The following is a 13,347-nucleotide window of genomic DNA, read 5'->3' as shown; positions in this document are numbered from 1 at the left end:
ATATATATATACACACATACAGAGAGCATGAACAGGTGGGAGTTGTCCTACCAACTCTGAGAGGCCAATTAAGTAAGAGAAAAATCACTTCAAAAGTTTTTTTCTCTTACTTAATTGGCCTCTCAAAGTTGGTAAGACAACTCCCACCTGTTCATGCTCTCTGTATGTGTGTATATATATATCTCCTCAATATATGTTTCACTCTATATGCATCCGAAGAAGTGGGCTGTAGCCCACGAAAGCTTATGCTCTAATAAATTTGTTAGTCTCTAAGGTGCCACAAGTACTCCTGTTCTTTTTTCACCTAAGTATGTTTCCCTTTCCTGGGAAGGGTTGAAAACACATTCACAAGACAGTTTAAGAGAAGCCTGCACTGCTACTATAGCTGGTCGGGGAATAGGACTGGGATTGGAACCTAACGCCTTCCAGCAGCAGCAAGTTAATTTAAACAAAAATAAGCTAAGTGTTCACCTGGTGGAGGGCCAGGAGGAAGACCAGTAGGTGGTCCTGGAGGCCTCAGGGGAGGGGCAGGAGGTGGTCCCAGAGGGGGAGGCCCAGGCATGGGCGGTGCCTGTATCTGAGTTGGAGGAACAGGCTGTGGTGGTGGTTGCTGCTGTTGCTGTGGCTGAGAGGGGGTAGTAGATGACCCAGTCTCTGTACGCGACTCCTCCTTGTGTTGCTGCTGTGGTGTCTCTTCAGACTCAGAATCATCTTCATCCTCCTCTTCCTCCTCTTCTGAATATTCCTCCACTTCTCGCCCCTCCTCGGGGATTTCCTGACCTGAAGACACAGAAGAGAAGATACATTTATAAGCACTACAGAAAAACCTGAGATGGAGGATCATCTCCGCCCCCACAAAATGGTGATGGGGAGGAGGGAAGAAACTGGCCTCAGTTAGCTATTATACAAAATAGGTAACAGGAAACAGTACAGCTCTCGCTGGTAGCACTACCATGGAGCATGGAAGGCTGTCTCATTATAACCCCATATTTTCAGGAGTTAACAATTCCTTTTGGGCTGAAATTTCTCTTGCATAACTTCACACAGCTACAGTTTGGGGATTTTTAGGGGGAAACACGTGGAAAATTGATTTAGCCCTTTGAATTATACAAAAGTAAAAAACTTTCACTTTTTTTTAAAAAAATGTGATTTTATATGAGCAGAGAAGTGAAACAGCTGACACTTCTAAGCGGACACAAGTGCAGTTCTGAATGAGGAAGGAAAAATGAGCTCAAGTTTGGAGAAAGACAGCTTAGTATCGATGAAGTTATGAGGTTGCCTTTATACATCTTTTATGGCCACCTTAATCCTGAAAGGCTTTAGAATATTGAGAACATAGTAAAGTTGCCTCAAGAGATAAATTACTTAAACAGCAACTCAGTTTTAAGTTCTCCCCAGCTCTTTCCTCCTCTTAAAAACAGAAATATTAATGTTTCGTTAGTCTAAGTTATCTTCATTAGGGTTGAGAAATGAAGCAAGCAACAATATTTTTTTTAAAAAAGCTAAATATTTTGTTCACCAGCTAGGGAACCTATGTTCTCACCTGCCATTCGCAACATCATGGCCTGAAGTGGAGTCAGTTCCTTCATGTTCTTTTTCTTTTTCCGTGACTTCCCAGGCATGTCAGCAAACCGCACACTAAGCCCTGCAGAGATAAGCACAGGGAAAAGAGAGAGATTGAATATATACAAGTTATCATTTGATGTGGATAGCAAATTAAATATCTCATGACTCTTTTCAAAATAGTAAGAATGTTAACATCGGTGTTATTTGCCTTATTACATCCTGCTAACCTAAAATTCCCATCAGTTTCAAATAAATACATTGTTCCTGACTATCACTTAAATAGTTGAATGGATGGTTGATGCTCTTCTACACTGAGTGAGGTAGTCTCTGTCTATGATTAGCCTGAAATTCAATTATGTATCTTGTACAGTTCTTTTGAAAAGTCTCAAGTCATTGAAGTGTGGTTCTACTCTGACATGGAACTAAAAATTGCATTGTGGAGATCCTTGTTTCTGACTCAATGCTCCAGGTCAAGTGTGTATATATTTTAACAAGACAGCTAAATTTGAATACTAATGTTGCAACCTCAGCCTGGGATCTCAAATTTCAGCTGGGTGATTTCTGACTCATTTATCAGCAGTAATAAAAATTCTGTAATAGGAACTTAGGTAATAATTTAGTTAGTTGAGCCAGAACAGAATTCAGTTTGCTCTTCTTTCAGCCTCATGACTAAAGAACAAACAGAAATAAGAGTGTCACTTTTCAGGCTATAATGCAGTTCTATTTTCAGTCACTTTTCAGATTATAATGAAGTGGAGTTCCCACCGCACAAACCTGATTTCTTGTCTTCACCCTCCCTTTCATTGTCATTGTCACGATGCAGGAATTCATCGCCTTCGCTGTCTGCATCTGATCTGTCACTATCACTGTCATCACTACTGTCATCATGCCTGTCTTGATCCATGTCCTCAGGATACCCTTCATCTTCACTGGTACTGGAGGCATCATCATCGTGCCCTCGCTGACCTGAGAACGAGAGAGCAGAACATCAGGAAGCAAAGCACACCAGCATGGAAGAATGAGAATATACGTCGGCTTAGGTTTATTTCTATAGTTACAGAACCCCCATCCCAGACAAACTCCATTTCGGTGAGGAAAGGACATATATTGTCTAGCATTTATCCTTTCAGCTCCCTCTCCAAGTGGAGAGTTAATCAGTTCTATTTCTGATAGAAGACAGTAATTTCATTTCACTATCTAGGAATGGAGAGAGGGGAACAAAAGGGGGGGTAAAAAAACCTCTAGGATGGAGATCTTATTTGAGGTTGTTTTGTTACTAATCCAATCAGCTATCACCATTGCTTGTTTTTTGGCTACTGAACAATATCTGCACCCTGAAATTCACCAGTTCATTTCTATTTATCCATTTCTACCTTTCTGAATTTCTCTGGTCACTCTACTTTGTACCTTTTCTAGTCCCCCAAGTCCTACATAGCACTCCATTATGTGCATAAGCTGATAAACTTAGTTTCACTAAGCAATATATGGAGGTCCTGCAGGAATTAAATGAAATTGGAGGGTCTAATTAGTTTCCCTTCTGGTGCTACTAATCCTACAGGTGCTAATGAGAATCGCTTTGGGTGGGAATGAAAGAACATGCACAACTTTTCTGAATGATGCCAGCTGGGGAGATTTTAAAATGCGGGATCCCACAATCTTGCAGCCATGAACCCTGGGGGGAGATTTCTCTCCTATTCAACAATGTACTAGTGTAAAACCAAGTATTTGAAAGTTATAACTTGAAGCTTTGACATTTGATAAGTAAATGTAATTGATATTAAATTAACTGACATTAAATTACACAGCATACCAGCACCTCCCAAGGGGTTTAGGAGCATAACTATTTAAATGAAGGATGCTATCTCCAAAACTAAAGGGGCATGCATCTGAGACTTTTGCTCACAGAAGTCTGAAATGGAAAATTATCCATCTCCCAGTAGGATAGTTTTTCAGATGGTTTTGTTCAATCAAATGATAGGGTTTTCTACCATTTCCCTTAGTTAAATCTCATAGACTAGAGAATAATTTCCTATTAGCAGCAAAGGCTTATTGATAATTCCATTCCACTTAACTATAACCATCTAGACAGGTTCTTCATCTCAGAAGATTCAACACCCTTCAAACACTTGCAAATTTATCTTATCTTAGTTATCATTTGACCAAGCTATGTAGTTACTTCAATCTTTCATACAGTAAAAAAAATTTCTGTGAACCTACAGAAACCAGTCTCAGATCATACAAGTCTGCACATTCCCTCACAGTTAAGTCATAATGGCAATGCCAGTGCACACCACATTCACTGTAGCACTATCAGTGGAAGAGCAGACAGAAGTCAAGGTTAATGTCCAGTACAAGGATAACATGAGGTCTGGGACAAAGGAGGAGCAGCTTTTTACCTATGTCAGGACTGTAAGAAATCTCTTCCTCTCGCCTCCAAGGTGCCATCTCTAAAGTGAAGCCTACTTTACGGCCATACATCTGTAGGACTTGAGGTGGGGGAGGCCCTGGAGGAGGTCCAGGGGGCTTCCGACCTGGGGGTAACCGTGGAACACCAAGTCCGGGAGGTGGAAGTACAGAAATGGGCCGGACTGGAGGGCTGGAAATTTAAAAAAAATGTGTAAAGGAGATAAACACAAAACTCTGTCCCAATTCCTCACGATCACCTTCACAGCAACCATTTACACAATGATCCAGCTGTCCCTGTCCTAAATGCTATGAAAATACATTAGAAATTTACAAAAACAGAGTAAGGCATGGTTCTTGCCCAACGAATTTATGAACTGACTCAAAAAAAGAGGTCACCAATTAAATGTTGGAGGGTTTGGAGACACTGCTGATGGATATTAGAGATAAGAAAGCTTTATGGAAGAAACAGGCTTAAAGGAAGACAGAAGGAGAAGAGTAAGGACACACGGGAACTGGTGCAAACATAGGGGGCAAAATGAAGACACCATGAAGCTGACAAAAATAAAAGGATGCTAAGTAATCAGTAAGAGGAAAGGAAGAGCAGGAGGATGAGAGAGAGAGAGGCCAGATTAAGGGTATGTCTACACTACGGGATTACTCCGAATTTACAGAATTCGATTTTTGGCAACAGATTGTATAAAGTCGAGTGCATGCGGCCACACTAAGCACATTAATTCGGCGGTGTGCGTCCATGTACCGAGGCTAGCGTCGACTTCCTGAGTGTTGCACTGTGGGTAGCTATCCCATAGCTATCCCATAGTTCCCGCAGTCTCCCCCGCCCATTGAAATTCTGGGTTGAGATCCCAATGCCTGATGGGGCAAAAAACATTGTCGCTGGTGGTTCTGGGTACAGCCTCCCCCCTCCCTCTGTGAAAGCAACGGCAGACAACCGTGAAATAGAAGCTTGAATTTAACACAGCAGCAGACAAGAAGCCTATGAAAGTATTTAAGACAAAAGGGATATCACAGTGAGAACAGTGGGAGACGAGAACTCTAGCAATGGAGCTTAAGGTGCACTAATGTGCAAAAGGAGATATGCAGGAAGACCAGAGACACTTATCAGAGTCAATATGAGAGATGACCAAGGCACAAAGAAGGGTTTTAACTGCAAAAACAGAGGGGAAATACATACAGAACTTAGGATTCATCACTCCCTCAGGACTTCCAATTCCCCTCTCCCAAACATCACTTCTATCAACAACCCCTTACACCCAACTGCAACACATGCATGTTCAGCATTTATTACCCCTCAATGACACTTCCCTCTTACCCATAGGCTGATGTTTTCTTGAGGATAGAAGGTGGTTGAGCCCCCGGTAGGGGGATGTCCTGTATAAGGATGTTGGAGGGAGCATGAGGCATGTCTGGCAGAGGTATACTCTCCACTTCAACATGTTGTGCATTCTGCAAGAAATACAAAAAGCAAGCAGGTTAATCTCTTAGGAGGCAGAGGGAAGAGGATCATGTGCACACTCCTCACTTTATAGAAAACAGAGCGTAGGGAGTCAGTTCCTTCCCTCTCATAAAAATGGTTATTCAGAAGGTTGCCTGTCCAACTGGTATGTCACTCTCTGTGTTAGACTCCTGAATGAACATTTGGAGAAACAGATCACGAACATAAGATAATTAAGGCCTCTTTGGTCAACGGTAACACACAGAGCTCAGCTAGCTGAAAACATTTCCCCATTCAAATAATCAAAACCTGATCAAGCTTATATTCCTCTTAAGATACTTAGCCCCGGTCTACACAACAGTTAGGTCGACATAAGGCAGCTTATGTCGACCTATGTCAGTGTACACACTACTGCCTTGCTCCCTCCGATGTAAGTGCCCCACTACACAGACACAACTCCACCTCCACAAGAAGCATAAGGCTTATACAGGAGCAGTTAGGGCAAGCAGTGTCCTTGTAGATACTGCCTTATTTACATCAGCTGTTGGCTGTCATTCTTGTCAATTTCTGGCTCCATGCTGGAGCCATGAAATTGACAAGATAGTCATCTCTGCTCCCAGCCCAGGAGGGGGCTCCCTGCTTGGAGCTGGGCTGCTGCCAGGGTCCGGGCTCCCCCATCCCAGCTGAGCTGCTACCCAGGCTCCCTGCCAGGCTGCTCCCGGGGTCCTGACTCCCCGCTTGGAGCCCAGACAGCCACCCCACTTCCAGCAGAGAGCTGATGGCTGAGAGTCGGGGTAGCCAGGCTCCCAGCAGGGAACGGAGAGGTGGGGAGGGGAGCCTGTGGGGCAGCCAGGCACCTGGTGGGGAGCTGCAAGTGGAGCTCAGAGCCCGGCTCTGCCTTAGGTTGGTGGAAGCGCTCCTGGTGAGGATGCACACCACTGACTGAAGGAGGGTAGTGTGGACATGAACCACCACAGTAATTACTGAGGTGGCTGTAAGTCGACTTAATACAGGTCGACTTAAGTTTTTAGTGTAGACATGCCCTTAGTTCCCAAACAAAGATATACTGCAGGCAAGAACACCATGTCCTTCCAGAGTATCTGGGAAGCACCCATTACAGGAAGGATTTATAGTTGAGTGGGACAGAGCTTAGGGACTCAGATACTATAGCAGAACAACAGAAACACTTATAAATAAATGCTGAGACACACTCATTACATGCATACAAACTTAGGAGGGTTTTAAAACAAAATTAGTTTAATTCATGTTACAAAAGACACATCTCACAAGCCAGGGTATGCAAGATAGTTGGGGCTTCCATTGTAAAACCATTCCAAAACCATCCTTCCCTGTAACCTTCCAAGAAATAAAATATAGTACATCACAAAACACTGAGGACATATTGATGGATCATCATGTTGTCCCTGCTAAAGTACTATGACTGAGGAGGCAGCCAAGGTGCACGGTGTGCAGCTTGGTGAAAATACTCAACATGGCAGGGACTGAGGACCAAGTCTGGAACAATGTTACCTTGACAGCATCGAAGTATTGGCTGAGCTGCGATCTCTTCTGCTCATACTCCACTTCCAGCTTGCGCAGTTCTTTGTAGATGTCAGGATTCTCCTTCTCGTACAGCCGCAGAATTCGCTCAAAGGTCTCACGCAGCTTCTTACGCTTGTCCTTCAGCACCTTCTCATTAAGTTGTGGCTGCTGTACTGGGTTAAACTCTGATCCGGGAGAGTAGGACCAAGGCAACAAACAATTCCAAAAAGGAAATTATAGGGGAGACTTGCAACAGAAGCCATGATTACCCAATTGCATATACTGCACACATGTTCAATATAGCAACCTCTGGAGACAATGACAGCGACTATCTGGAGACCTGATGGAAAGCTGATTCAGACCTTTAAGGGGATTGTCTCCTTTTACACAGCCATTAGAGACAATATGCACCACTCCTATCCTTTTGTCTTCCAAAGGAACGTCTAGTCATCCAAAATTCTCCAATATCCAATTACCTTGAAAAAGTTCACCATCTATTCCCATTCCACGAACCATTTACCCACTTTTCTTCTCCAATCCTTCTAACAAGCAAAAGCCAGTATTTGGCAAAGTTTCCACAGTACAACCCACAGAGTCATTCCATTAACCACTAAACCCATCTTGTCCCACCTCTCAATTCTCACCTCCCATCTTATCTGATCCTTCCATCTCCCCTCTCACCCTAAATGCAAGTCCCTCCAGATGGTACCCACTCACCCATCTCATCCAATTTTTCCATGTCCCGAATGATCTGTTTGGGATCTTTCATCTTAAGTACAGCTGCTCGTACCATCATCCGCTGCTTCTTGTTCTGAGAAGGTCAGATAATAAAGAATCAGGAATAGTGTTGTTGTTCTAGGATAAATAGGGGAACAGATATAATCTATGATATCACATTTCTCTTTGTAATTCAGGTTTCCGGGACTTCTAAATGTGCTCAAAGAACTCCCTCAGGAAAGAGAAATAAATTCATCCATTCTTTTCAAAGTGCTTTACAAATGTTAATCACTCCACACCATCCTGTAAGGTCCATTTTAAAAGTGAGTTAAGCAGTGGCTCTGAACCTTTCCAGACTACTGTATCCCTTTCTGATTTGTCTTGCGTACCCCCAAGTTTCACCTCACTTAAAAACTACTTGCTTAGAAAATCAGACATAAAAATACAAGTGTCACAGCACACTATTACTGAAAAATTGCTTACTTTCCCATTTTTACCATATAATTATAAATCAATTGGAATATAAATATTGTAATTACATTTCAGTGTATAGTATATAGAGCAATATAAACAAGTCATTGTCTGTTATGAAATGTTAGTTTGTACTGACTTTGCTAGTACTTTTTTTGTAGCCTGTTGTAAAACTAAGCAAATATCTAGATGAGTTGATGTACCCCCGGAGGACCTCTGTGTATCCCCAGGGTTATGCGTACCCCTGGTTGAGAACCACTGAGTTAAAGTACTTTTGGGTATTCCAGATACACTGTGTCCCTGCACTGCCAATTGTTGTAATATTAGTCTTTTTCCTCCTCACATTTAAAAATGTTTCTCCCGCCCCAATTGCTCTGGAAAAGACCCACACAAACAACCGGAGAACACAAAGTGCTATAAAATGAACAAAGTAAACAGGGAGAAAAAAAAATCTTGTTTTTTTTTTCTATTTTAGGTATTACAAGTAGAAGTTGTAGGTTAATAAAATTCAGACAAATGTGATTTAAGTTGACAACATTCCTTTAAATTACTTGGTCAGACATTTTCCACAGAAAGAAAGCGACTCCTGAGGAGCCAACCAGAAAGGCTGGATTCTACCTATTGTCTCAAGCCCGTAACAGTTGGGAATGTGATGCATATTAGAATGGTGCTGGCCAGGTGTTCTTAGGGATGGTAATAGTGTCTTACCTTCTTCAGCTCCCTCTTCCGGGCCTCCTTTCCTGCAGAGGAGAGAAATGACTAATTGAAAAAGAAGCAAATATAGTCGTCACTCTTCCCTTGTGACTACTGAAGGTCTGTTTCTTAACAGCTTGTGATTTAAAAGCCAAATTTTATCCACCCCCACTTTCACAGTCTCAGATATTTTATTAGAAACAATCATATTTCATACCCATTATAGAAGAAGGAAGGCGATAGATGGCCATACTGGCAACCCCCTCCTCCAAAAGCGGAGATATTTCTATACGCACCCACCTAATTGATGTAACAAGTTCTGGAGTAAGGAGTCTTTTTGAAACAAGACTATATGAATTTAATGCTCATTAAATGATTAACACCTTAGAAACTGAAATATTCTATGCTCAGAATAGAAAAAACTTTTTTTTTAAATCTACATTTTGGACAAACTTAAAACATTGCTAATCCTAACCATCTGAATTATTTGATAGTGAGAGTTGATCTTTTTGCTTGTTTCTAGATGCTTATTTGACCATCAGAATCTTAGTAGTTACACTAATGCAGGAGGAATAGATGCGTGTAGTCTTGTTTCCTCCTCTAACTACACAATGCTTGTGGAATCTCACCTGACTCCCAACCAGCTTTCATTCACATTTTTATCTCAGATGAATTAACCATTCTTACAACAAGAAATTTAGTGACTACTTACGGGCCTGGTCTGTAGGGTTCATGAACTTCCCACTCTTGGTGGAGGATGTTGATCTCCGCCCCATTTTGACCAATTTTTTTTACTGCTTCAATAAAATGGGGAAAAAAAAGACACCTGAAAAAGAAAAAGCCATGTCACATGCTGTATGTAGTAGTCAGCATACTCCAATTCCTCCTCTTCCCCCCGCCCCCCGCATTAGTGCTTGTTTTCCCAGAAACTCAAATGTCTATTGCCTCCCTAGATCCCAGCTCTCAAGAATGTGCAGAATGCCACTGCAGACTCAGGCAAACATACAAAGCCGCACAACCACACCATTTCGTCAGCAAATGACTATTGCATCTCATTCATTTCACTAATCAAATGAAAAGTATCATGTTTGTATTTACTAGGGTTTTGCACACTTTGTTGCTTCTGTAATTAGAGTAGAGCCCTGCAACTCAACCTAAGCCCAACTACAAGTGTCAGGCCCGGGTCGGGTGTGAAAACAACCAGACCCTCTTGGGCTCATGTCTGCTTGGCGATGGGGTCAGCACAGCAGCGGCTGCATGCTCTGCTCCTGGTGGCCACCACCACCTTGCTGTGCTGTGTGAGCTGCAGAGTGAGCATGCTGAAGAGTTCAAGTACCTCTCACTCTACAGCTCACACAGCGCAGCAGGAGTTGCTGGACAGCAGGCGCATGGCCCACAGCTGCTGCAATTCCAACAGCAGAGGCAGGAGGAGAATAGCAGCGCTGATTCAGGTTCGGGGACAAAAGTCAGGGTTGGGTTGGAAAATGACTCAATCCTCTAGGGCTGGTCAGCTGGGTTTAGGTCTGGTTCAGGCATTAGGCCTGAGCTGACTTGTAGAGCAGAGCTCATTGCAAACACCAGGGGCTCCTTGCATTCCTCCCTCTCCCCCTGCACCAACTCCCTGTATGCCCTCATCTCATCCCTCTCTCTTTCAGGGACTCCCTGAAACACTCCCAACCTCATGACAGGATCTCTGAGTGCCGTCCAATCCTCCCACTGCAGGGTCCTCCATTCTCCCCCTCACCTGGGATTCAGTGTGATCTCCCATTTCACTCCCATGCCAGGGGTTGTCCCACATTCCCCCTTCTTTCCACAGTTCTCCACTGGCTTACATGCCACGGCTCTGTGTCCCCCTACTCTCCCCCCTTTATTACTTCTCTTCTTTCTGTCTGGGAGATAACCCATTCAGGATGTGAACATCACACTCTATTGGGAGGATGGGCAGAGACGAGACGGTATTGCTATGTTGCAAGGTGTTAGCTTAACGAGTTATTTAATCTGTAAACAACTACAGAGGTACTTGAAGCTGTGGGCAACTCTGCTAAATCAATGGCAGGAGCTCTGCATGTCCCCCACTTTCCCCTTCTCAACTTCCTCAAAATCAATAGTGTTCTTCTGCCCACTGATATCTAGAACATTCTTTGAAATTTTAGAATTAATCCAATGCAGTGTTCAAAAGTTAGTGTTCCATTAAACAACCATCCAAATGGAAACATGACATCCAGTTGAATCTAAGGCTGCACAAGATCTGTGGTCCTGCTGCAGCCTACAATGTATACCTCTCTGTACACTGTTTCCATACATCCCGTACCAATCACCTCTCTATCACAGAGATACCAGTTTATCATCTGCCCTCCTTTATGTGAAGAGTCTCAAAAATGTGCATTGTTAAACATCTGGATTTAGAATTTTTCTTCATAAATTGTGTCTCTAGTACAAAGTGTGAAGATCTGTCACCACACTAACCTTTCCTCTTTTTATGCATGTGCTCTAATTTCATTATCTGGAGTTATAAAGTTTGGATATGAAGACAGGCTAGTTTATGTGTAATTAAACTTTTAATCTTCTGCCATATAATGAGCATTATAATCATATGATTGCCTTTAAGGTACTGAGCATTGCACTAAAGTGGCATTAGGTGCCCTCAGTATGTGAGCAGACTGGGCCCTTACTGAAGAGCTAGGAATGAGTGCATTCAATATACTGTTTAATTCAACATTTGTAAAATGCTTTTATCTGTACTGTCTGGTTAGAAAGCACCATAACAGCCATGCGTACAACTAAAGCAGTCTAGCTTTTGAGTTCACTGATAAAATAAGCCATCTCCTATGGATAGTTAAGACAACACGAGTTTGAGTTCTCAGATCATTATTTCTCTAGCCAGGAATACTATGGGGTGGGGAATTAACAGATTTATACCTCTCACATAAGGGTCCCAAACTCTGCATTTTTCGGGTTTGTAATACTGAGGTCGCCTCCCCCACCATCCCGCTTCGAACACCTTGAGGACACCAGACCCTCGGGTCATTAACGTGTTCGCAGCCTTAACTTCACCTTGTCTCTGTGCAGGACAGTTAGGTACAAGCCCCCTCCCTGTACAGACTCCAGGCCTGCAGGACACGAGGTCCAAGCCAACAGCGAGCCCCGCAGAGCCGCCGGCCTGGGTGCGCCGGCAGGCGGAGGAGAAGAGGCCGGAGGGCGCGGGGAACCCTCCCTCTCCTGCAGTTCCGCGATACCCCCCCACCCCCCCGGAGGGGCCCTGCAGGTCCCTGGGCTGCTCCTCTCCCCCTACCGGGGGAGGGGGAGACGAGCGCAGGGAAGCAGCCCGGGACGCGCAGGAGCACAGCGAGCGGTCGGTCTGTTTCCCAGCCTGCTCGGCTCCTCTCACCCCTCTGAAGGGCGGGAGCCGAGCTCCTCTGCCTCGCTGCGGGGCGGCGGTTTCTACGCTGTCCCCTCGGCTCCTCGCCTCCTCGGCCTCGCCGCCATCGTCAATGGTCGCGGGCGGGACGCGCGCGCCACTTCCGCCCCGGAACCTCCGGTTGGGCGCGAGAGCCTTAGAGGTGCCGGAAATCGGCAGCCAGAGCGTCGCCCGCCTCGGGCCGGTCTGAAACAGACCTCCTCGGGCTCTATGGTGCGGCGGCGGGAGGGAAGCGGGCTCTGGCGACCATTAGCCCAGTCACCCGAGAGGAGGTCACGTGACGCTGCAGCGCGTGGAGCGGTAACAGCGGAGAGGGGGCGTGTCCCGGCTCTGGCGACGCCGCGAAGGCCGCGAGCGTCCGACGGGCTGGGGGCGGGACTGCCCATGGCCCCCCCGCTCCCGGGGTCACCAGGCTGCGTCACCCTCTCTGAGCTCCCCCCCCCCGCCCCTTTGCCCCCTGCCCCGCCCCTCATGACGTCACCCGCCTGGCTCCCAGCCTCGGCTCTCGCGCGGCTTCTGCCCCCGGGCTGCGCTCGGTGCCCCTGGAGCCCTGTTGGGAGCCTTTGCCCTGCACCGCCCCCTGTTTTCCCAGCCGACGTTCCCGGCTTAGCTGAGCCCCTGCTTCTTGGGCCCTTCGCACCAGGGGAAGGTGCTTTTGGTTTGATCCAGCCAGGCCCGAGGGGCAGCCGTGGCAGGGCTTGTCCACACCTGAACGGCTACAGCGCGTCGCTGCAGCGCAGCGGTGTAGTCACGGCCTGCGCCGATAGGAGGCGCTCTCCTGCCAGCGTAGTTAATCCATCTCCCGTCCCTAGGCGCCAGGTCCACGGAAGAATTCGTCCATCGGCCCAGCACTGTCTACACTGGGCGGTGGATTTTCACTCCCCCAAGTCACGCAGCTGGGTCAACCTAACTTTTTCGTGCAGACCAGGCCTAAATTGTAGGCACCAAATAGGCCTCCTGCAGGTTTCCTGCACTTTCAATCTCTCTCTTCTCTGCTCCTACTGCCTAATATGTCCTGCTCATTTCAGACCAGCACTTCCAGTGTCCACATGTGCTGGTTTTCCTCTCTTGCACCTGATCC

The 13,347-nt window shown here is 45.5% G+C and overlaps 1 protein-coding gene across 1 annotated transcript in view; it reads right to left on the bottom strand.

Annotated features, from left to right (window-relative positions):
• WBP11 (WW domain binding protein 11) overlaps positions 1–12,380 on the bottom strand; it is a 16,446-nt gene extending 4,066 nt beyond the window's left edge. Inside the window, exons 1-10 of the mRNA XM_026648875.2 lie at positions 12,237–12,380; positions 9,561–9,674; positions 8,864–8,895; positions 7,685–7,778; positions 6,956–7,152; positions 5,303–5,436; positions 3,963–4,162; positions 2,341–2,532; positions 1,544–1,645; positions 472–780 (exon numbers count right to left, since the gene is read on the bottom strand). Of these exons, the coding sequence (XP_026504660.1) occupies positions 472–780; positions 1,544–1,645; positions 2,341–2,532; positions 3,963–4,162; positions 5,303–5,436; positions 6,956–7,152; positions 7,685–7,778; positions 8,864–8,895; positions 9,561–9,624 (1,324 nt within the window). The 5' untranslated portion in view covers positions 9,625–9,674; positions 12,237–12,380. The remainder of the gene's footprint in view (positions 1–471; positions 781–1,543; positions 1,646–2,340; positions 2,533–3,962; positions 4,163–5,302; positions 5,437–6,955; positions 7,153–7,684; positions 7,779–8,863; positions 8,896–9,560; positions 9,675–12,236) is intronic.
• Positions 12,381–13,347: the final 967 nt, after the last annotated feature.

This window comes from Terrapene carolina, unplaced genomic scaffold, assembly GCF_002925995.2.
Source record: "Terrapene carolina triunguis isolate 2854851 unplaced genomic scaffold, T_m_triunguis-2.0 Scaffold68, whole genome shotgun sequence".
Classification (NCBI taxonomy): Eukaryota; Metazoa; Chordata; order Testudines; family Emydidae; genus Terrapene; species Terrapene triunguis.
Note: the sequence above shows the minus strand (reverse complement) of the source record. Positions and strands in the feature narration are given on the sequence as shown.